General features: G+C 45.5%; 1 protein-coding gene across 1 annotated transcript in view; it reads left to right on the top strand.

Moving 5' to 3' along the window:
* The window catches only part of UNC5C (unc-5 netrin receptor C), a 421,047-nt gene extending 397,435 nt beyond the window's left edge, over positions 1–23,612 (top strand). Inside the window, exons 13-16 of the mRNA XM_068975344.1 lie at positions 14,693–14,842; positions 16,741–16,905; positions 22,504–22,682; positions 23,450–23,612. Of these exons, the coding sequence (XP_068831445.1) occupies positions 14,693–14,842; positions 16,741–16,905; positions 22,504–22,682; positions 23,450–23,612 (657 nt within the window). The remainder of the gene's footprint in view (positions 1–14,692; positions 14,843–16,740; positions 16,906–22,503; positions 22,683–23,449) is intronic.
* The last annotated feature ends 1,293 nt before the right edge of the window (positions 23,613–24,905 follow it).

Raw genomic sequence — 24,905 nt, forward strand, 5'->3', positions numbered from 1 at the left:
CCTTATGCCCACACTCGAAGTGGAACTTTGGGGCCCATTAACTTACACATGCCCTTCATTACCAAAATTCTGCCTTCTTGGCACGTTGCCTGTCCATGTTCCCCTCCAGCCTCCCTCCCGTCTCCCTGATCCGCTCATTGCTGTTATCTGCAAATACCGTCTTTCGTGTCACCCCTCCAAATACCTCCTCCTTGAGATCCACCCTACTCCTCACCTATGTTCATCCCGAATCCTAATAGCAGTTCTCTATCCAGCACACGTAGGAGTCAGTTGGGAGGCTTTTAAAAAAAGGACTTGTTTCAGGGTTCCAGCCCAAAGGCTCTGATCTGGTCCGTGTAGATACTGGGTTTGGTTTTTGTTTGTTTGAGCACTGCCTGTGTTATTATACTGTGCAACTGAGGTTATAAACTACTGTTCTAAACAATTTCCGAGGTCTTTCAGGCACTTTAATTCTACTGAAGGCAGACTTTCCTATATCCTCAAATTAATTTCTCACCCATACCTTCACCTGCTCACATTACCTGGAACTGGATCTCCCAACTAATATGTGTCTCCCACAGTCTCTACAGTAAGGACCACACCCCTAGCTAACCAAGAGGAAAAGTTTCAGTACTTCTCATAGCACTGACTAATTCTGGGACACTGATCTACTCCTGGGCTGGCTTTTCTGTTTATTCTTTATTCTGTTACTCCGTGACTCATTACCCAAGTCAGTTCCTCAGTACAGATTTCCATCCTAGCAGTACCTGCCTCGTGCTCTTTCTTTCCACTCCTTTTATTCCCTCATCCTCTTAAATTCAAAGGCATCTCATATTCATAGTTCCTTTGCCCAACTGTACTCGACTAACGTTCCCATCGTTCTGCACTGCTCCAGTGTAGATGCTCTTCATCCACAGTAGGAACTGCAGCCTCCACCAGCCAAGATCGCCACCAGCGAAAGCATCCGACCTTGCATCTCTCTTCCACAAGGTGCATGTAAGCTCCTCTCTGTCTTGAAGAAAGACCTGCCTCAACCTTCCCTGGTCTCCTGCTCCGCAAACATTCATCTGCTCTTACCTATATCTCCAGGGAGCTCACTTCCACTCAGAAATTATTTACCATCTAAAGCTGCTGCAGGTTTTTCTAATTTCCATGGCTACAGATGACCTCCACGAAACAAGCCCTCCAGTTCTGCTTCCAGCCTATTGAGTTTCTCTAAAAAAAATTATAAATTTCTGATTGAGTATATTATACCCTCAAGACATCTGCCCTAAGCCATAGCTCTCCTGCTTCTGTGCAGTCCTTTTCTGTATCTCTCCTTGACTCTTGAGATTTCACACATTTCTTCCAAGCCTCTACACTCTTCCCAAATTCCTGATAGAACCACAGCTCCTTCATGGTTGCCGTGACCTAACGCCTGTGGTATCAGCCAAGGGACACTACCTCAGCTGCTGTTCTTTACTTTTCAGGCCTTTTCTTTCAACCTCTTCTCACCTAGCTTGAGCTCTGATGGAAAGGAACTCTACTTTCTTATTGAGGCTTTAATCCAACTTCTCCACCACCTATGTCTCCAGCTTAGCAAGCAATGCCTGGAAGTGGGTCTCCCCAGACTTGATATTTTCTTAGAGTTACTGCTGTGGACTGGGAAGTCTTTCTGAGTTGCAGAAATCCCCACAGAGGGTTGGACAAGGAGCTGAGAGGGGAGCCCAACACAGCACTCATTCTTGGGGGTCGGAACTACACAGTTTGGAGAGCTGTTAGAGAAAGACCAGCCCAGTGTTTGGATCTGAACATGCTGGGAATATTAATTCTCACTGTTTGTCACATTGTTCATGTGGATAGGGAAGAAGTAAAAGGACACACCACATCAGTCTGTCTCCGCAGCCCTGATGCATTCTTTCATCTTCCCACCCACCTCTTTGAATTTGGCAGCTTTTGTGACAATTTCCCTGAGTTGTGTTAAAACCTGGAAGCAAAACCGGTCACCTCAAACTTAAAAGCTGTGCTTTGCAACATGGAAACATTAATATTGAATTAGAATGCTGGCAGTGACTGTTGGAGTAAAAGTCAAGGCTGCTGGGAGATAGTGGAATTCTTTTATGTTCCCTTCAGATGGTGGTTTTTTTTTTTTTTTTGCCCCATTCGTGTGCTGGAAGGACAAGTGGGAGCAGTGTGGGAGCAGAGTTCATGTAAAGATATGAAGGTGCTAAGAATTGTGAGAATAGTTTAGAACCAGTTCTGTTCTCAAATAGGTCACATCTATTGAAAGGATTGAGTTGGGTATGTCACAGCTTTTCTCTTTGACTTCTCTTCAGGTGATTAAAGCAATATTGGTATTTGCCTTTCATTTTTGCAAAGGCTTAAATCCTAATATAAATAGATCAGAAGTTAATAGAGAGCAAGGTTATATTGGGGTAAGTTTAAAAACACTACAGGGAGAAACATACATCAGTGTCAACGTAAGTAATTTCTGTCCCACAATCCTAGGAGTGCAATTCTGACTGTCCTTTCCTAATAAAGAGGTTTATAAAAAACTCTGAACCTAAAAGGGGAGTTATTTGCATATAATGTGGGCAGTCTCATGTATCATACATTCAATCATGTAAATTGAATTTCTGACAAATGTATATGTGATACGATCCAAATGATGTGTACCGTGCTTTACATAGTCATTTGTCATGGAGAGTTGTCTTTGTATTACTTCAGTAATCACATACCCTAATCCAGGCTGCAACACAGTAACTCTGTGAAAGATCACATTATGTGAAAAGATAAGGGAAAGATGAAAGAAGCACTGGAAATGAAAGCCGGAGATCTAGCTGATGATTGTGTGACCCTGAGTTTCTCAGATGCAGTCGTAACATAGTCAGAGGTAGCCATTAAAAGCTTTTATTTCAACCTGCTGCATGGTGCTTCCTCACTGATGCTCTGGTGTCCCCTTCATGGCCAGATGTGACCCTGCTGAACCCAGAACACCTCCCCCCTGCCTCTTCTGGGACAACAAAGGCTGGCCCTCCACTGGGTTGGCCCCATCAGCCATATCTTTTCATTCACTTCCCTTAAACCACCTCAAAACTAGTGTGACCTACATTTCATGTTTTTAGGACCATGGTCTCTGAAATTAAATTAATATATTTGGACTTGTTGTTCAGTTGCTAAAGTGTGCCTGACTCTTTCCAGCCCAAGGACTGCCACATGCCAGACTTCCCTGTCCTTCACTCTCTCCTGGAGTGTGCTCTAACTCATGTCCATTGAGTCAGTGATACCATCCTACCATCTCTTCCTCTGTTTTCCTTCTCCTCTTGCCCTCAGTCGTTCCCACTGTCTGGATCTTTTCCAGTGAGTTAGCTCTTCACATCAGGTGGCTAAAGTATTGAAGCTTCAGCATCAGTCCTTCCGGTGAATATGCAGGACTAATTTTCTTTAGAATTGACTGGTTTGATCTCCTTGCTGTCCAAGGGACTCTTAAGAGTCTTCTCCAGCACCACAACTCGAAAGCATCGGTTCTTCAATGCTCAGTCTTCATTATGGTCCAACTCTTAACATCCTACATGATTACTGGAAAATCCATAGCTTTAACTATATGGACCTTAGTCGGCAAAGTGATGTCCCTTCCTTTTAATACACAGTCTAGGTTTGTCATGGCTATTCTTCCAAGGAGCAATCATCTTTTAATTTCGTGGCTACAGTCACCATTCACATTGATTTTGGAGCCTAAGAAATTAAAATTTGCCACCGTATCCCCTTTTCCCCATCTATTTGCCATGAAGTGATGGGACTCGATGCCATGATCTTAGTTTTCTGAATGTTGAGTTTAAAGCCAGCCTTTTCACTCTTCTCTTTCACCCTCATCAAGAGGCTCTTTAGTTTCACTTTGCTTTCTGCCATTAGCGTGGTATCATCTGCATATCTGAGGTTGTTGATATTCTTCCTGGGAATCTTGATTTCAGCTGGTAATTAATCCAGCCCAGCATTTCTCATGATGTACTCTGCATAGAAGTTAAATAAGCATGGTGACAATATACAGCCTTGATGTACTCCTTTCCTGATTTTGAATCAGTCTGTTGTTCCATGTCCTTTTCTAACTGTTGCTTCTTGGCCTGCATATAACTTTATCAGGAGACAGGCAAGGTGATCTGATATTCTTATCTCTTTAAGAATTTTCCACAGTTTATTGTAATCCACACAAAGGCTTTAACATAGTAAATGAAGCAGAAGTAGATGTTTTTCTGGGATTCTCTTGCTTTTCTATGATGCTACAGATGTTGGCAATTTGATCTCTGGTTCCTCTGCCTTTTCTAAATCCTGCTTACACATCTGGAAGTTCTTGGTTCATGTACCATTGAAGCCCAGCTTGAGGGATATTGAGTATTTCCTTGCTAGTAAGAGAAATGAGTGCAATTGTATGGCAGTTTGAACATTCTTTGGCATTGCCTTTCTTTGGGATTGGAATGAAAACTGATCTTATCCAGCTCTGTGACCACTGCTGAGTTTTCCAAATTTGCTGGAATATTGAGTACAGCACTTAAACAGCATCATCTTTTAGAATTAGAAAAAGCTCAGCTGGAAATTCCATCACCTCCACTAGCTTTGTTCATAGTAATGCTTCCTAAGTTCCACTTGACTTCACACTTAAGCATGTCTGGCTCTAGGTGAATGACCACACCATTGTGGTTATCTGGATCATTTTTATAGTTCTTCTGTGTATTCTTGTCACCTCTTCTAAATTTCTTTTGCTTCTGTTGGGTCCTTGCCACTTCTGTCCTTTATTGTGCCCATCTTTGCATGAAATGGCTTCCCTGTGGCTCAGATGGTAAAGCGTCTGCCTGCAATGTGGGAGAGCCAGGTTTGATCCCTGGGTTGGAAAGATCCTCTGGAGAAGGAAATGGCAACCCACTCCAGTACTCTTGCCTGGAAAATTCCATGGACGGAGGAGCCTGGGTAGGCTACAGTCCATGGGGTTTCAAAGAGTAGGACATGATTGAGTGGCTTCACTGTCTCTCTTTTGCATGAAATGTTTCCTTGGTATCTCCCATTCTCTTGAAACCTCTAGTGTTGCCCATTTTGTTGTTTTCCTCTATTTCTTTGCACTGTTCCCTTAAGAAGGCTTTCTTATCTCTCCTTGGTATTCTCTTAGGTATATCATTCATTTAGTTAAGTATATCTTTCCCTTTTTCCTATGCCTTTTGCTTCTTTTCTTGTCTCAGCTATTAGTAAGGCCTCCTCATACAACTACTTTGCCTTCTTGCATTTCTTTTTCTTGGAGATGGTTTTGGTCACCACCTCCTGTACAGTGTTACAAACCTCCATCCATAGTTCTTCAGGCATTCTATCCACCAGATCTCATCCCTTGAATCTATTAGTCACCTCCACTGTATAATAATGGAGTTAATTTTAGTCATACCTCAATGGTCTAGTGGTGTTCCCTACTTTCTTCAATATAAGCCTGTATTTTGCAATAAGACGTTGATAATTTGAACCATAGTCAACTCCAGGTTTTATTTTTATTGACTGTATAGAGTTTCTCCATCTTTGGCAGCAAAAACATAATCAGTCTGCTTTCAGTATTGACCATCTGGTGATGTCCACATGTAGAGTCATCTCTTGTGTTGCTAGAAGAGGGTTTTGCTATGACCAGAACATTCTCTTGGCAAAACTCTGAGCCTTTGCCCTGCCTCATTTTGTACTCCAAGGCCAAACTTGCCTGTTACTCCAGGTATCTCTTGACTGCCTACTTTTGCATTCTAATCCTCTATTATGAAAAGGTCATCTTTTTAGGGTGTTAATTCTAGAAGGTGATATATGTCTTCATAAAACCATTCAGATTTAGCTTCTTCGGTATTAGTGGTTGGGGCACAGACTTGGATTACTATGATGTTGAATGGTTTGCTGGGAAACGAACCAAGATCATTCTGTCATTTTTGAGATTGCACCCAAGGACTACATTTTGGACTCTTGTCTTGTTGATTATGAGGGCTACTCCATTTCTTCTAAGGGATTCTTGCCCACAGTAGTAGATATAATGGTCATATGAATTAAATTTGCCCATTCTCATCCATTTTAGTTCACTGATTCCTAACATGTTGATGTTCACTCTTGCCAACTCCTGCTTGACCATGTCCAATTTGCCTTGATTCAGGGCCCTAACATTCCAGGTTTCTATGCAATATTGTTTTTATATACATATATATAGCATTGGACTTTACTTTCACCACCAGGCACATCATTTTTTTTCTGGAGCTATTTCTCTGCTCTTGCCTAGTTGCATGTTGGACACCTACCGACCTGGGGGGCTTATCTTCCAATGTCATATCTTTTGCCTTTTCATACTGTTCATAGGCTTCTTGAGGCAAGAATACTGAAGTGGTTTGCCATTCCCTTCTCCAGTGGACCACGTTCTGTCAGAACTCTCTGCCATAACCCATCTGTCTTGGGTGGCCCTGCATGGCATGGCTTATAGCCTCATTGAGTTACACAAGGCTGTGATCCATGTGATCCTTTTGGTTAGCTTTCTGTGATTGTGGTTTTCATTCTGGAGGCTGTGGGATTGTAATTCTTGCTTCTTTTGTCTGCTCTCTGATGCATGAGGACAAGAGGCTTGCACAAGCTTCCTGATGGGAGGGACTGGCTGTGGGGAAAACTGGGTCTTGCTCTGATGGGTAGCGCCATGCTCAGTAAATCTCTAATTTTCCAATTCATACATGTAATACATGCATTAGATAATGACAACAAATGTGTTTTCTCTGCTTGGTGTGTGGAAGGAAGTGTAGGGTCAAAGGAAAGCTTCAGTCAGGCTGACTGACTTGATTGGGCCCATCCCGCATCACCTGGTCACTGAATTTGACCTCTTTGGTATGTCACAGTCTTGGTCTGTATCAGGGACCCTTAAGGGATTCAAGGAGACCAAAGTTATTAAATTTGCTGGCACAAAATAGTCACTCAATAATGTTAATTGTCCCTAGGTGGGCATTTAGATTATAATGGCATTTTGAAGATAGTGGCTCAGAGAAGATATTAACTGTAATTGTGATCTAATTGTGTGTGAGTGTCAGGTTTCATAGCAGGGCGGCTGATCACCTACTTAAGGACCAGTTTCTTTTTGGTGTCTCCAAGTTACCCCATCTTTATTATCTTCTCATGACACTTGACCTTGGCCCTATGATAGATTTCTGAAATGACCTGCAAAGTTGAATTTGTGGTTGAGAGAGGGGCAGGAAAGAGAGAAGAGGAAGTATAAGTTGTGGAAGATGGAATAATGGCTCCTCCAAGACATCAGCACACAAGGTTCAGAACCTGTGAAGATGTTACCTTACGTGGCAAAGGAGACTTCACAAGTATTATTGTAAGTACAGACCTAGAGATGGAGAGCTTAGCCTAAATTATCAGGACAGGTCTGATCTAATTACTGAGTGGCTAAAAGTGAGGAGCCTTTCCCAGCTACGGTCAAAGGGAGAAGGACCGTGGAAGAAGGAGCAGAGATATGCCATTGCTGGCTTTGAAGGAGGGGGAAGGCGACCATAAGCCAGAGGATGTGGGCCGTTCTAGAAGATGGAAAAGGCAAACCAGCAAATTCTTCCATAGAGCTTGTAGAAATGCAAGCAGCCTTACCACCACACTGATTTTAATGCAGCGGGACCTGCCTCAGACTTCCAGCCCACAGAAATGTAAGGAGACAAATTTGTGTTATTTAAGTCACTAGTGAAAGTGTTAGTTGCTCAGTCATGTCCAACTCTTTGTGACCCCATGGACTATAGCCCACCAGGCTCCTCTGTCCGTGAAATTCTCCAGGCAAGAATACTGGAGTGGGTAGCCATGCCCTCCTCCAGGGGATCTTCCCAACCTCAGGGATCAGACCCGGGCCTCCTACATTGCAGGCGGACTCTTTACTGTCTGAGCCACCAGGGAAGCCCTTAAACACTAAGCTTATAGTAACTTCTTATTGCAGAAAACAGGAAACTACCTAGAAGTTAACAAATAAATGTTCAAGGGTGCAAAGAAATACAAGATGGCTCCATAAGTTCTAGAACAACCTAAAAAGTCCTATCCCTAATACATAGATATGTGAGACCAACTTTTCCTTAGAAATAAGCCCAGAGGTAGATAAGCAACATGGCCACTTCCGAGTGCTGCCCTGCGGCATTTTCTTTAAGGGTGTCACAAACCGGCCTGACTGGGCAGCTGGAAGCGGCAGCTCAGACCAGGCATCCGTGGCAACAGCAGCTGCGGGAGCAGCAGGCAGAGCCCAGAAATGAGGTGACTTGACGGGAAGTGTGTGCATGTGGTCACCCGAGTCCAACCTTGTTATTATTAGAGACGAGGCATGGCAGACAGACTCGGGGGGAGCACAGAGCTCCCCAGAGTGCACACAGAGCAGCCGTGCCGTCGGGCTGGGCGCCCGTGACAGTGACCCGAGGCAGGCGGGGGGTGCGGGCTGACAGTCAGATGTTCCCTCCGCCGGCTCTGCAGCCAGAGGAGAAGGCAGCCCGCGGGGAGCTGAGCCTGGTGTCGCTAGAAAGCTGGCAGGGCACGGGGGAGGCGGACAGCCTTCTGCTTTGGAAGACCCCAGGCCCGAGGCTGGAAGGCAGAGGAGATAGCCTCAAGCAAAGAGAGAGAGTCCTCCTCCCTGGATGACAGGGGTCAGTTCCAGCACAGGATGAAAGTGAATAGGACCAAGGTGAGCTGCATAAAAGCTGGTGAGAGATGGGATTTTTTAAAACACCAGGCAGCACAGTCCTTGAGGGCTTGTCTTTTGAGCATCAATGTATGTGGGGCTCTGAACACCTGCTGGTTTGTTCGTGGTGCCTGGGGAGCCCTGAGTCCATGTGGCAGAAGCCTGGGGAAGGTGGGGCGCGGGTCTCCAGCCGCACAGCTCAGTCTTCCGTGCTCAGTCCAGCACCCTCCCTGCGCAGAGTATGGAGTGAGAGTCCCTCTCCATGGAGCCATAGAGCCAAACCAAACCAAGCTGAAGCCTCCTGGCATGCAAGGCTGGCTGCTGCTCCATTTGCCACCCTTTGTGATCTTGCCCTGCATGGAAATCTTAGTAGTATCCCCACGAGAGCTATGTCCACCTGTCCAAGTGCCAGGCAATGTCCCCAGGCCCCTTGGCAGCAGTGCCTACAGCCAGTTCAGGCCTCTGCACTTCCATCTAGAGGAAAGAATGTGTGGACCACTCACATCCAGATACTACCAAGAAAGAAGCAAGACAAAATGAAGCAGAGCCTTGATCTAACCTCCTCCTCCTCCTTTTCCAGAAGAGATTTTAATGTGTTATATGGGGTGTAGGTTGCATCTGTGTTTCCTCCTTCCTGTGCTGTGTGCTCAGTCACTTAGTCATGTCCGACTCTTTGCGATCCCATAGACTGTAGCCCACTAGGCTTCTCTGTCCATGGGACTTTTCAGGCAAGAATATTGGAGTGGGTTGCCATTTCCTCTTCCAGGGATTCTTCATGACCCAGGGGTTGAACCTGCATCTCTTGCATCTCCTGCATTGGCAGGCAGATTCTTTACAACTGAGCCACTTGGGAAGCCCATAAAGATTTCTAAGAAAAGGAGAGGAGAGATAGGATCACTGGAGAGAAAACAGGGAAAGAGAGAAGCTAAAGACTGGATAACCTACAAACTGGATTGGATTCCTGAGAAGCTAGGAGGTTAAAACAGGCGCCTTCAAGGAAGGAGACTCAGCTTGGAGCAGTGGTGTGAGAGAGGAGGCTACACCTTGAGCAGGACAGGGATCTGAGCACAGGTGTCGGGAAGAAGAGAGTGAGCGCTGGGTGTGGAGGGCAAAGCCAGGGTCCCAGCTCCTCACACAGTTCCTGGTCCAAAGTCACCACTTTGCCCTAAGATGGAGACTTACCACATTCCTGAGTGTGTACTTCCAGGTGAGGGTAGGCAGCTGTATCCCGGAGGCTCTCGTGTGCACTAGCTGTGAGGCTGATGCTTGCCCCACTGTGAAGGACCCAAAGAAGGAAGGGGAAGTGCAGAAGCAGGGAGGCAGGCGTGGTCCAGCCCAGGAGTGATGCAGAGTGAAGAGCTCTGACCTTAGGGACATCGAGGTTAGGAGTTGTAGGGCTCCTCCCCCTTCATGGGGGATCTGCTTTCATGGGGATAGATCCTATCTGCAAAGAGCCAGGGAGAGCTGGTTACAGGCCAGAGGGGCTCCTTTCATACACACAGACCTTTAAAACAGCTTGGATTTATTGTGGCTCTTAAGTGGCCAAGAATAATGGCTTAGCATGGATCATGTCTTGGTTTAATTGGTTATTGTGAAAGCCAGTTGTTTCTACCATGGAATCCCTTGTCTCTGCCTTTCGAACAATCCCTCCCAGGCTCTGTGAATCAATACAGCCCTCACTTGGGGCTGGCGAGGAGCCTGCTTTGGGATAGCCACCACACTGAGAAGCAGCTGTCCCACGGGACTGCCCAAATCCCTGGGGTTCCAGCTCCCTGCAGCACGGGGTTCATGTGATTTTCCTGTGGAAGGTCGGGCTAGAGACTTTTTGTTGCTAACTGACCCCTGCGAGAGTCTCTCCCGGTTAAGTTGGAGGGGTAGAGATGGAACTGACAAAGGCGAGCAGAAAGTGACCCCTTCTACAGAAGCAGAGCCCCAACAAGGCACTGAGGCGGGGGTGCTGCCAGAATGTAGGATGACCTTTGCAAAGGAAGGTGACATTTATATTTCTAAGAAAAATGAGCCTAGATGATCCTAATTCCCGTTACGGCATTTCTTTCCAAGGTCACGATATTTCTCTTAGGTCTTCCTAAATCTTTTGACCTTAAACACATTTTGTTCCTGTCCTCTTTTAAGTTGTGTGAAATATCCTAACCTTTGTGACCCCAAAACACCCTGGGACCCGGAAGAAGCTGTCTTAGAATTTAGCACACTATGTTGGGGTGACATGTCTGTATGTCAGTCTTCCTCCAACCAAGGTTGGTGAGTGTGGTTTGAGGCCAGGACAGAGGCTCACTTGTCTGTGTGTCCCAGAACCTGGCGTGATTCCTGGCAGGCATACTGAATGAGTGCTCCCAGGAAGGACTGAGTGCTCCTCATTCATAAGAGGAGGAAAGTATGCACCTCTAAAACTGTATCTTATTGATTCACATGTCTTGTTACTTTTATGGTCTCTTACTTCTCTGTTATCATACATATAATAACCAAAATGATTTCATGCAGAAGGAATTCAGAGAATCAAGCTTTTTAAAATATAAGTTGTATTCATATTAAATGGGATCAGATAAAAAATATCTGAAACTCTCCTAACAGTTAAACCATAACAGTATGGAACAAAACCCTGATTAGCCTATCCACTGGGCTTGCCTCTTCTGTTTTCTGACATAACGTTTATATATGAGAATTGCTGTAGGTGGCAAATCATTTCTGTCTCGTGTGTGGCTTTAGATGATTTTAGTTTTCAAGGAGCTGTTTTGTTTTGTTTTTTAATTTTTATTTTTACTTTATTTTACTTTACAATACTATATTGGTTTTGCCATACATTGACATGAATCCACCATGGGTTGTTTTATTGATTGATTGTAATATCTTTAATTCACAGTGTAATATTTTTCATTTGCACTTTGGTTATTTTCTTCTCCTTTATTTTGTTGTGTTTTTTTGAAGTTGCGCAACCTGGGTATGATGATACCAGTTGCTACTTTTCAGAAAGTGAAAGTGAAGGTCACTCAGTCGTGTCCAGCTCTTTGTGACACCATGGACTAAATGGTCCATGGAATTCTCCAGGCCAGAATACTGGAGTGGGTAGCTGTTTCTTCTCCAGACAAAAAAAAATGTTAAATTTAAGTTTGGTAAGGATTCATCTTACCGAATCATTTACTCCTGGGCTGATTTCTCCCAGAGTACTGGTGGAGGGACAGCTGCCGCCACCAGCAGTCTCCAAAATGGGCTTCTCAGCCCCAGGCCAGTGAGACTCTGGGCACAAAAATAGACAATATGGGGACTTCTGTGTCTATTCATCTTAGCTCATCCTTTTAACTTTAGATATATAACATATTAACATACTGATGTATTAACGTAAGTATTATATATAATTTCTAAAGAAACATAAAATGCATGCTCAATGTTTTGACTGATGGTGTATGTGGTCAAAGATGTTCAGAAACCTTGCTCCAAGCATGGATGTGTCCTGGTGGGCAGTTCATGTCTCACCAGGGTTCCTGTTCAACTGAACAGGACAGAATAGGCAGGTTCCTCTCAGCTCTGGGTAGCAGCTTTGTGTCACTCCTGGTTAGTGGAGAGGTGGAGAAATTAACGGGGTGGACAGAGAGTGTTCTCTGATACCATATTCTTTAAAATGGCACTTTACCTAGTGCTTCCTCTCAAAAGAGGGCTTGAGCCAACCCAGTCTCTTTCCTCACTGGGAGAGCTCTTTACCTTGAGATTCAAGGTCAATGCCGAACAAGCCAAAGACTGAGCTTTGTCCTCGGGCTGCCTCCTGTTCAGACCCTGCAGTCAAAATGTGCTACTGTATTAGATTTTTTGACCTCAAGGTCATGACCAATAGGCAGTCTAGGTTTTTTACCAGTGGTCCTCCCTGCCAAGAAAGCTGATCATGTTCTCCATCTCCTCTGACAGTCCCTGTTGATTGTAGGAATGGGGTGTGGATTATACATTGTTGGGTACAATTACCTCCTGGAATATAATGCATCTTCTTCTAGACATCCCAGGGAGATAATTTGGACATAATGAAGATCTATAGTAATCAGATAATTACTATCGATTGCTCTTTAGATGTCTTGATGAGGTAATTAGGGTGTACTGGAAAGAAGCTAAAACTGATTGATTGGCATGACCGTAATCTCAAAGATTTCTAATTATGTTGCTTTTCTTCTAATGGCTTATAAACAAACATCATTTTAGCTTTAGAATTTGTCAGGTGCCAGGTTCACTGGGAACGTCAACCTTCTCTATTATGCTAACTAGACACCGAACATGATCAACGTAAGCTCATTATGCCTTCCTGCTGAAGCAGAAGGAACTGCAGTTAACTCGCACTTTTCTTATGCGTCTTCATTTCCACATGGCCAGATTCTTCTTGAGGAATGGCGTGTGAAGTGTGGTGGGAGGGTGCTCCGTGGGGAGTGTGTGTGACTCTGGACTGAGCCGATCTGGAGCCCTACAGAGGACCCTTCGAGCCTGCCGCACAGCAGAGCCAGGGCACAGTGACACAGGATGTCTGTCGGGGGGCTGCCTGCTCAGGCCCCTGTCACAAGTAATAGCTGCTCATCAGCCACCAAGGTCGAATATGTTCAACACTGATGCTCTCAAGCCGCTAGCCCCCGCCCATCTGTGTCAACGTGCTATTACTTCATCTCTTCCATTACTCACTAATTAGAGGAGTCCCTGCCTGAGACCACATTCCACATTACCCTAACGTTCCCTGCTATAACATACCTCATAGCACCTTTCAGCAGCTTGCGTTGTGCAGAGTAGTGACCTGACTCAGAGATGATGGATGTTAAGGACCACTACCGGAGCAGTTTCAGATGAGCTGTTTGCATCTAATCAATGATGTGGGTAGGCTCTGCATTCACTGGACTATAGTTTTCCATTGTGACCATCTCTCTGTGCAGGAATAGGTTCCCTATATGTGTGTGTGGCATCGGGCCTGCCTGATTACCTGAATTATCAAACTCCAGCTTTCAGATGAAATCTCACCAATGAAGAAAATCAGATTTTGTTTTTATATTGCTATAAAATTCATTATTACCTGAACCCAGAAAAAAGGCCATAAGTGCCTATGTATTTGCGCTACTAAAACAGTTAAAGCTTGGGGGGAACGAAATGCACAAGGATGGTTCTGACGCAGAAGAGACTCAGGATATTTTATTCATTGATAACTTATGGTTTGCTGATGTTTGGATAATTGCAGCTGTAGTTGGAAATGTTTCATTTACTCCCATTAATGAGCTTGAGGAGTGGAAGCAGATATAGAATTTATCTTGATGTTACATATTTATGGCATAAGAAAAGTTACATAGCAAATTTTTTAATCAGCCATGGGTCTTGAAAAGTGAGGTGACTTTTTAAAAAAATTTAATCTGAGTGACTATTTAGATCAATATTTGGTGCTGGAAAATCCTCCTGATCTGTATACTTTTCTCTAATAGGATATTTAATGAGCCTGTTTTAATTTTTTGATACTTAGGAATTGTGTAATGGATAATTTTAAACAGAATTTGTCTTTCTGTAGGTAAGGAAAGTAAAAAAGATAGGAAAGTGTGCCCAAAACACATTCCAGATTTTTACTTGTTGGCTGGTGTTAACCAATCCAAGATGTGGTTTGTTTTCTAGTTATTTGCCCTTTTCCCTGAAAGTTCATTGAAAATCTACTTTCGTATCTGTTTATATTTCTGCCTGTTTTTTCTTTTTTGGGGAGTTCTCCCCATTTGGGGTCCTGATTGTTATTTCCCTGTATTTGATGAAATACCCCATTTGCCCGTTGGGAAGTGCAGACTGTACTGAGTGTGCTGCACAAGTGTGCTGCACGAGTGTGCTGCATGAGTGTGCTGCGGCTTGCTGACAGTCCATAGGGACCAGTTACATGCAAACTGGCCAGAGCCTCTGTTGGAGGGCCTCCAGGCTGGAGGATGAGGTCCTGTGTTGCACAGTTAGGTGTGGGGGTGGGGGGCAGAATGAGGAAGATGCCACAGAGTGATGCCAGTCAGTCACTTGCTTTTGGTTTGGGGCATGTCGTTGCAGGAAGTTTTGCAGCTTGAGAGACAGATGGGAGGACAGCTCCTAGAAGAACCTAAGGCTCTTCACTTTAAAGGCAGCACCCACAACCTGCGCCTATCCATTCACGATATTGCCCATTCCCTCTGGAAGAGCAAGTTACTGGCCAAATATCAGGTAAGGTTCCCAAGATGAACTGAAGGCTTGGAGACATCTCCAAGAAAGAGAACTGCAATGATTTAGACAGAAGATATTCCATTCCTTGAAAGTAATCTTACTTCGGTACCCCTCCAAAATAGTTTGGGGTTATTTAGGATTTCTGAAAAATACTCTAGACGTACTAAAGGAAATGCTCTTTTATTAATTCTTTCAGGTAAGTGTGCCATCATTGTTTTACTTTCAATAAATAAGACTTCAAGTCCATCATTTCTATTCATTTTCAGAGTAATGTTAACACTGAGTTGATAAACTAGCCTCAAAAGCATCCATATGAGAAAGAGAACGTTGGTATCCCACATGACACAGATTAGGCTTCAGCCTGGCTAGGAGAGTGCCTTTGCATTGAAAACTTAGAGGAAACATCATCTTGGAAACTTGGAATAGCAAGTAAAAATAAAACCTGGCCAGGATTTTATTAAATACAAGCATCAGAATACTGGTTCCCTCGTATATAGCCGTATGAGGGGAAAGTAAGACTCCAGAGGTTTCTCACCTCCGCCTCCATCAGCCAGCCCGGGCTCTCAGGAGACTGCAAAGGAATCCCTAGTCTCAGACCCAGTCCTGGGAGTCACAGGCACACTTAGATAAGCAGCACACCCTGTCCCCCATCCAGGGCTGCATCTGCACTGGTTGTCATTTCCTGATGGAAGTCCATGAATGCACTAGAAAGGATCAAGGGAAGATTTTCAGCTCCATCCTTACTCTCAGATGTCTGGTACATACATATAAATTGTGGGGGGAAAACCCTACTAGTTCACTAACAGTCTTAAGCTTTGATGGGGGCACATGCCAGACTCTTCTGTATAAGTCAGCACTTGATTGAGAGACTGGCTTTGACTTGCTCATTAAATCTCTTCCTTCCTTTTCCTCTCTTCTCTGATTTTGCAACTGCCATAAATCTTCCCCTTTTATGAACGTTTTTTTTTTTTTTTTTGCAACTGTAATGGAAAATACTGTTTTAATAAGAATAATGATAATATGATATTACTTCAACCTAAGCCTGGCTGAGTTCTCACCATCTGCCAGACTTTCATGTACTTTGATGAATGTCATTTAACCCCCTTCATTCAGGTTTTTCTTTTGCTTCTGCACAGGAAACAGAAAAGGTTAAGCAACTTGCCCCGAATCACCAAGTAAACAAGGGGAAGGCATCTCATTTGTACTTAATTTGGCTCCAAGCCTCTGCTCTTAACCAACATGGTCTCCCATTGTGTGTCAACCTTTTTTTCCTGTATTGAAAAAAAGAATCTAGGATGGGCTCTGTGAGGTGATCTAGATTCATAGGAAATTATGCCTGTTGGAGGCTTGGTGCTTTTGGGGCCAAGCGCTTTCATGTGGCAGCTGACCAAGCCTCCAGTTTCCAGCTTGTAGTGGGTCCTGGCTTTCCTCGCCCCGTGGAGGGCATGAAAGGGAACTGGGTCAGCGCATCGCCCTTTAGACTTCTTGCTTTCCTCCATGATACCCTGGGAGGGAGTTCTTTCCATGGGCAATGACTGGAGGGGAGTGGGTTTTATTGGGGGAATTTTCTAAACCTTAAAAAAAAAAAAAAAAAAACACTTACAATGGCTTTTTTATAAATGACAGAAGTGGCAGGCTGGTTAGGTGTATGGGTTCTGGGGCCAAGTCCCTGGGTTTGGACCTCAACTCTAACACTTACTAGCTATGGGACTTTGGGTGAGTTATGCAAACATCTCTGGTCCTCAGTCTTTCCATCTGAAAAGGGGGTTGGGATATATTCGTGCACAGACCCACAGTGAGGAGTAAAGAAGGCACCGTAATTCACATGCGCAGTACTGAGACAAGTGCCTGGCAGCACCGTGTCCCTCATTTGTGGTTCCCCCTTTTGTATGCTTCAGGAAATTCCTTTCTACCATATCTGGAGTGGGTCTCAGAGAAACCTCCACTGCACGTTCACTCTGGAGAGATTCAGCCTGAACACAGTGGAGCTGGTCTGCAAGCTGTGTGTGCGGCAAGTGGAGGGAGAAGGGCAGATCTTCCAGCTGAACTGCACCGTGTCAGAGGTAAGAGGCACCCGTGGCTCTCAGAAGCAAGACGGATAAAGCATCTCAGTGTGCGCCTATGGGAAGTCCTGGAGGGCCGGCTTGTTCACTAATGAACACAGGGAGATACCAATACATAGAAGTGCAATAGAGGGTCCTTTTCAAAAAACAAGACTTTTATAGTTTGTGACATGAATTTAAGGACTTCTTACACACCTCTGAGCTTCAGCCATAAGGATTAACTTGTGTGCACATACAATAACTTTCCCAAAGCGTCCCCACTGTCCCCTGGATCCACTGATGCTCTTCCTGTCGACTCTGCTGCTTTCCTCGGGATGCACCTGCCTTTGCCCAGCTGTGCACTGCCCACCGCCTCCTTTCCTTTCTTCTCCACGTTGAAAGGAGAAAGCTCTGGGTGTGCTTGCTGTCTTAAACCTCACCCTCCAAACAGAAGAGATGCCCCTCTCCTCAGTGTGACAGAGAGTCCAGACATAGAAGGTAAACCTAGGCATTCCCCCCAGCGGCCCTCTCACTATCTTTCCTCACTGTGATCCTCACGCGCTTCAGGTGGGACTTTTTAGAATGTCTGTATCTCAGAAATAACAAGCATAGCTGCTATTTAAAACTTCCCTGGGTGGAAAGAAGGGGTGCTCATGACCTTACGGGTTACCTGGGACCTCAGGGTTTGGCATTAAGACAGTGGAAACACTTCAGGCTGAAGGGACGAGAGAGGACCAGACGAAAGGAAGGGGCAGCACCTTCTGGGGCCTGCAGAACGGGGCTTGGTGCTGCTTCGTGAGCCACAGCACGGAACTGTTACCTTTTAGAACTACAGTATCCGATTTAACAGACCCCTCTCCCTTGCTGGCTCATGTGCGGTGACGAATGACATGTCCCATGTTCAGTGTCTCTCTCTCTGCGTGTCGTATTTAAGGACGGTCTTCCTTAGCAAACCAAGGGGGGAAGCGCATCGGCCCCGCGGCATCCTCCTTTCCCACAGCCCTCCGAGCTGCGGTCATCATTTCCTCCCGCAGTTTCATGAGACTTTTGACTCATAAACAACTTCAGTCACAGACCTCGGTGACATTCATAAGGCATGATCTCGGTGTCAGGGCGCCATGGCAACCGCCCAGCCTCCCGACAGGCCGGCCTATCGCCTGGGCCCAGAGCACCACCCCTGCTGGCTTGGGAGGGTGTTTTCACTTTCCAGGCCCAGCAGGTCTGCAAAGTTCAATAACCACCCAGCTCCGGGGACAACAAAGGCTGGGGAATTTTGGAGCGGGGCGAGGAGGTCTGCGCCTTTGATGCTTGCTTTCTGTTCAGCCTGAGCGTCGGCTGTGTGATGAAAAGGTGGATCAGCTGCGGCCACAAATGAAAGGGCGCCGTGCAGGGCTCTCCCCCCGCTGAGGAGACAGTGTCGCCTAGTGTGATCACAGTTTAAGGACTTTCTTTCTTGTGCCAACAGAAAGGAAAGATGGTTTCTTTTGCAACCCGGTGGCTGTCAGCTCTGAGAGGCCCACCCTTCAAGTCCTCTCAGAGGCCTGTGACAGACAAGCACAGTGAACAGGGGTGGGGGAATGTGTGTGCAGAAAGGCCCCAAGTCAGGTGACTTTGGGGATTAGGGGGCGCAAGGCTGCTTTTCCTTCTGGGTCACTGAGTCCCACCGCTGCTGTTAGCATCTGAATGCTGTGCAAGCGGGCTGGTACTGACATTGGGAGCCAGGCTATACACTGGGAACAATTGGCTCTGGAGTGCCCTGAGCCCTGGATCCTCAGCAAAAGCTGGAGGTGGGGTCCCCTGTGACTGACAAGCCATAACCAACCAGAGAGAGGGCTCCATGGGTGGTGTCTGTCTGCTGGATGGGGCTCCTCCCTAGGGTCACATGGCAAGTTGGCGGGTGGGCTGGGGTTGCAGTTCCAGTGTCCCATCTCCCGAGAAGGAGCTGACTTTCTAGGACTGTGCCGCTTCCCAAAGCCACTCAGCCCTCGGGCCTCTCCAGCCAAGTGGAGGACCTGCTGCCCCCCAGGAGACCCAGCTGTGCTGGACGTAGACCAAGGTGATGGCAGGAGCTGGATGGTTGCTCCTCTCTGGGTGCCTCAGCCAGTGATTCCTTCCTTACCTAGAAATAAAGTTTAAGAATGAAAATGCCTGGCAGGGTATGGGGAAGAATGAGTGTCAAAATGTAAATGATGGTAAGAGGGTTCTTCTTAGAGGAACCAGGGAAGTAATAAAGGGGAAGGTGCCCACCAAGAGAGGAAAAAAAAGTAAAAGAGGAATTTCAGTCTCTCCAGGACTTTTAACTATAAAAACAAAGACATTATAACTCTTAACTGTTGACCCACAGCACTTCTGTGCACACCAAGAACAGTCCAAAGCTTCACTCTGCTAAAGCCATCCTATTTACCTCTTCTGTTTTCTATAATCTGTTCAAAAGGACGCTTGGGGAAATCTAGTTTTTCTAAGTGCCTTTAGGAAGAGTCAGAATACAGGAGTGGAAAGTTACTTCTCCCGTGAAGTGTTGAAATGTAGGCAGCTGTTTGGTTAATGGTGAAAAATCGTATGTTTAAGAGAATCGTAACATCAAAGACAGATCGTACCAATATCATAAACAATTATTGTAATAAGCATTATGTGAGAGTATACTTTTACCTGGAATTAAAGGAAGAAATAACAGCAACAGAAATTAGTAGGTGAAATTTAAACGTAAATGTATGTATGTATTTTTCTTTTACCTCCAAGGCTGTTGTCAGCCATCTGATAAGAGACAAGATGATGCCCTTTGGGGTCTTATTTCGTCCACACAGAAATGAACAGGCTGGAGATGCAGGGTTTGAAGGCCCATGTAAAGTGCTGACGGTTCCTTATTCACCAGGAAAAGGGGAATCAGGTGGCTGTGAGCACACAGTCTTCCTGAGAGCTATGCCTGCCTCTCCAAGGCCTTCACCTTTAGTACTGAACAGTGAGAAAGACCTTACCTGTAGCCACAGTTAGTTAGAAGCTCTCTCTGTATCAAGAAACATTTTCTCTCACTTCAACAAATCTGAATTGAAGAGCTTCCGTATATGCAAGGCACCGTCCTGAGCATCATAGGAGTTCTGGGGATGACAAAAACATTCTCATCTCCAGGCAGTTGGGGAAGTCAGAGAAGTCCTCTGTAAGTACAGCCAGGATTCACAGGGCAGACTGGGTGGAAATCCCAAGCTGTGGAATGCGCTATAGGAGGGCTCCTGAGGGATAGCTAGGGGTGTTTGCTCAGGAAACAGGCTTTGAAGGGGTTGGCCTGACAGAGGTTCAGGGAAAGAGCAGAAGAACTAGCAAAAGTGAGGTGACAGTGTTAGTTGTTGCCGTTGTATCCGACTCTTTGCAACCCCACGGACTGTAACCTGCCAGGCTCCTCTGTTCATGGAATTCTCCAGGCAAGAATACTGGAGTGAGGTACCGTGACCCTGGGAAAAATTGAAGGCAGGAGGAGAAGGGGAGGACAGAGATGTTTGGATAGCATCATGTCTCAATGGACATGAGTTTGAGCAAGCTCCAGGAGATAGTGAAGGACAGGGAAGCCTGGATTGCTGCAGTCCATGAGGTCGCAAAGGGTCAGACAAGACTGAGCAACTGAACAACAAGCACCCTTAAGAAAGGCACTTGGACGAGTGAATGGACCAGTCTGAGGAGAGAAAGTCATGAGAAAGACGGGGGCCAGGTTGCTGGGTGGAGGGAGCACCTGGGACCTCCAGACCAGCACACCCCCTCACTGCAGGGTTAGGACTTGGGGATGGGTGTGATAGGAAAGCCATTTGATACTAACCAAGAAGGCAGGAGAACGTCAGTGCTGGGCTTTAGGAAGATGAGTGTGGCAGAAGGGAGATCACAGGTAAGAAAGAAGCTGGGAGCTGGTGTGGCCACCAGTGAGAACATCTGAGGCTGTGAGTCAGCGCTCCACGGCCAGCCAGGGACAGTTCGGCTGGGTTTCCACCTAGACCCCGTTGTCATGGTCCAGACAAGACACACGGAGGACCTCAAAGTGGGCCGTAGCCCTAAGGTGTGAGTTCTCTACACCTGTGCCCCCACCTCCATTTATACCTAATAGAAGTGTTGGCCACTTGTGTTCGAACATTCCTACCAGAAATCCACTGAAAAGCACCAACATGTGCCTCCACCCTGTCTTCTGGTCCCCTTGGTTTAAGTACTATGCCTTCAAGGTCCCCTGAAAAGAGCTCCATGCCCAGTGCAGGGAATGATCTTCAGGATTCACGGACTCCAGCTCCCATCTGTTGCTTCTGTTTCACACCAGTTCTCTGAGTCCTGGTATGTGTTGGAGGTTAGCATAAAGCAGCCAGTACAATCCTTGGAGACTGAGATTGCCAAGCTCTGGGTTTTGAGGCCAAAGACTGTGATCACAGTCAACACTGCTGTGTGTTCTATGTTACAAATATTTTTTTTTTTTTTTGCTCTAACATGCCCTCCAAAGGCCCTGACAGACCCCGTGTGGTGCGATTGCACAAGCCTCGCAGTGAGTCTTGGCTGCTGATCCAGGGTCACGGAACAGGCCACCCCAGGATGCACCCTGTGGCCCCACAGTGCAGGAGCAGCAGGGTTTGGGAGGTTCTGCATGGCAGGGGCACTGACCTCTGGGTGGAGGACCTCACCAGACCCCGAGACTTCCTGATGGCTGGAGCTGCATGTGGCTACTTTATCCTCCAGCAGCTAATTATCTTCACCTCAGTTACCTGCTTGGAAAAAAGAGAGAGATGACATTTAAAGTAGATTAAGTGGATTTTCTTTTATTACTTTAATAGTTCCCAGGCAACATTTGCTTTTGCTTTTCCAACCAGCAGAAGTGATCAGAAAATGATTAGAGTTTCTCCTGCAGATGAAATTCCGATTTTGCATTTATGCTGTTTTATGAGCTGAAACTATCTTAAAAGCCAATCTATGGTTTTCTCTACTAAAATTAGATTTTTTTTTTTTTTAAGTTAAGGGTGTATAGCAATTGGAGGATTCTGTTAGCAGTTTGCCCTAAGGCAGTATACTGCGTTCACCATTTTCTTTTAAAAAATTAGTCTTAGTTTTATATCATTTAGAGGAGAGCTATGTTCCATTTCATTCAACAAAAGCAGAATCAAGCCATCTTCTACAGAGGTCAGAGGAAGAAGTTACTTGAGCATTTGCCCAGGGCATTCCCCTTAGGATCAGACAGTCTCTAGAATCTCAGGTCGAGATCAGTTCATTCTCAAAGAACTGCCCTTTCAAACATTTCTCCCCCTCCCCAACCCCCCAAAATTTAAACCTTTAGGAGTATTGACATTCCCTGGCTCATCCTGGAGAATTCTAGTAGAAAAGCTGTTACTGAGTTACACACGAGGTCTCCGGCTAGCCCAGTCCTGGAGGAAGACCCATAAATCCCAGGCTGTGCAAAGTCAGCTCACAACATACTTCTCCCTCTCAGCCAGGTTATAGAGAATCACAACTTGTAGCCAGAAAGAAGTCATTCTCAGTAAGGAGAATAATAGCACCCACTCTCCTCTTATCTTTTCAAACGAGGCATTATGTTGACTGGGTCAATGGGATTGCTTTTGTCTTTGGAAATAATGCTGTGTTGTTGCCCTGCCTGAACCACAGGAACCTACCGGCATGGATCTGCCTCTTCTGGACCCAGCGAGCACCATCACCACCATGACGGGCCCCAGTGCTTTCAGCATCCCGCCCCCGATCCGGCAGAAGCTCTGTAGCAGCCTGGATGCCCCGCAGACCAGGGGGCACGACTGGAGGATGCTGGCCCATAAGCTCAACCTGGACAGGTGGGTATGACCAGGCTTCAAGTCTGGTTCCTGTTAGACACAGGGCTTCAGGACTGATAACTGTTTCAGAGCAACATTCTTTTTTTGTCTTTCCATCTGTACATTTACTTGCTTTCCATTCTGCCAACATGTATTAAGTTCCTACCTTGTATCTTGCACCATGGTGTTGCAGATACATAGTTGAGAGACATCCTGGGCTTCTCTGACTTTTCTAAGCATCAGGTTTTATGATCTATTTCGCAAGGCCGATGGGCTAAATCCCCCTAAATGATATAGCCGTTCACTAATTATCATTCCTCACCTCCTGTTGAAGCAGGACCTAATGCCGGATGGGTGATTAACAGTGCTAAACACAGCACAGCTGTTAAGTTATGAAGAGACCTCAGGAGCCTCTTCTCTTTAGAACTTTGCCATCACTACCAAGCAAAACACTAGGCATGACCTGTCAAAGATGATCAGAGGCTGGGCTGGAAAGAAAACATAAGCCTCTTGATTTCCTGTTCAGGATGTGACCCATAGACATCTTGTCTCTTAAATTATCTTACTCAGAGTTGAGGTTAACAAAGTTAAGCATCACGTCTCCTGTCTGGGGCTGACCTAATTAAACATGAGCTAGTTATTCAGGACAGCTCACTGCAAGCCCCAGTTTCTCAAGGGGGACCAGGATACTTCCAGAAATGCAGAAACAAAAAGGTTTAGTCAAGACTGAAAAGAAAACAGACCCATAAATCACACCGTTCAGCCCTTTTTCCCATTACCAATTACAGGTACTTGAATTACTTTGCCACCAAATCAAGTCCAACTGGTGTCATCCTGGATCTCTGGGAAGCACAGAACTTCCCAGATGGAAACCTGAGCGTGCTGGCAGCTGTCTTAGAGGAAATGGGAAGACATGAAACAGTGGTGTCATTAGCAGAAGGGCAGTATTGACCCAGGCCGGGGCTGAAGTGGAGGAGGAGAGCCCGTCTGGACCAGTGAGCTCCACAGGCAAGCCTGCAGCGGGAGAGAGAAGGCAGACAGACACATTTACCAATGTACACGCCCACTCTACTCGGACACCGCCACAGGAGTTAAGAACAATTGTACAAATGTGTATCTTGAATTTAGAAATCAACCTAATTTTCCTCTTAGTTGGGCTGTATGCTGTGTGGTACAGGATCTTACAGTTTCCTAGGAAACGCTTTTTATTGCTATCCAGATATATGGATAAACTTTCTTAACAAACCCAATTTCTACAAACGTTGTTTACATCAAATTGGACAGGGATGCAGACACTGTCCATGGCTCGTTCTATTTTTGTTTAAATCATTTGAAGTTGAAGCTGTGGACGGTTTGCTGTGTCTCTTTCAGATTAGTAATTTACAGAGAAATCACAAGAGTTTTCCTACAAATTGTGTGCATCAAGTGTCTCAGATAATCCTCCCATCAGTGTTCTCTTTCTAGAACTTGTAGAACCAGTGTTACTGTTTGTATCAGGGAAGTGGAGAATCTAAGCATAAAGGAGAAATAGAGAAGTCTTCTTATTCCTTGAGGGCACTGTCTCATGCCCTCAGGGAATAAAGCTGTATCATCACAGGAAGACCTTGATTCATGTTCAACAACACAAGAATTTCTTCACAACTTGTGTGTTGGTAATATGCAACTTGAAGTGTTTTGGTTTTGTTTTAAAGGTATTATCATCATCATCATTATTATTATTGATGAGTATTTACAAGTATTCTAGTAAAAGGATTTACTTTTACCTTGTTTTTGTTAGCAGTACTGTTAGTATTTAGGTATCGACCTGACCTGGGCACCTTCTCATAACAAGGTGGATGTGGTCACCAGTTTAATTAAGCAGGCATCCCTTGCTTCCTTGACATTTTTATCTTTCTTCAGTCATTCTGCCTGAGAAGGTGGTAAATGCCTACCGACTTTGTCGGTCTATTCTTTGAGCTTGCTCAGGCAGGGGCTTTGTCCCCCGAGTATTGTCATGGGACATGCTCTCGATTCAAGCTCACGCAGTATTGTGGTCATGCAGCCCCACACACCTTCGGTGGGTCCTCTGTCTACCGCGGAGGCAGTGTGATTGAAGGAACAGCCTCTGAGCTGGAGATCAGGAAACCAGTTCTCATTCTGGGTTTGTCATTGTCACTCTATGCTCCCTTGGGAGAGTCATTTACCCTCATTGGACCTCAAGTTTCCTCACCTGTAAAATGAAGGGGTGGATTAGATCAGCTCAAG

Source organism: Capricornis sumatraensis, chromosome 7 (genome assembly GCF_032405125.1).
Source record: "Capricornis sumatraensis isolate serow.1 chromosome 7, serow.2, whole genome shotgun sequence".
Lineage (NCBI taxonomy): Eukaryota > Metazoa > Chordata > Mammalia > Artiodactyla > Bovidae > Capricornis > Capricornis sumatraensis.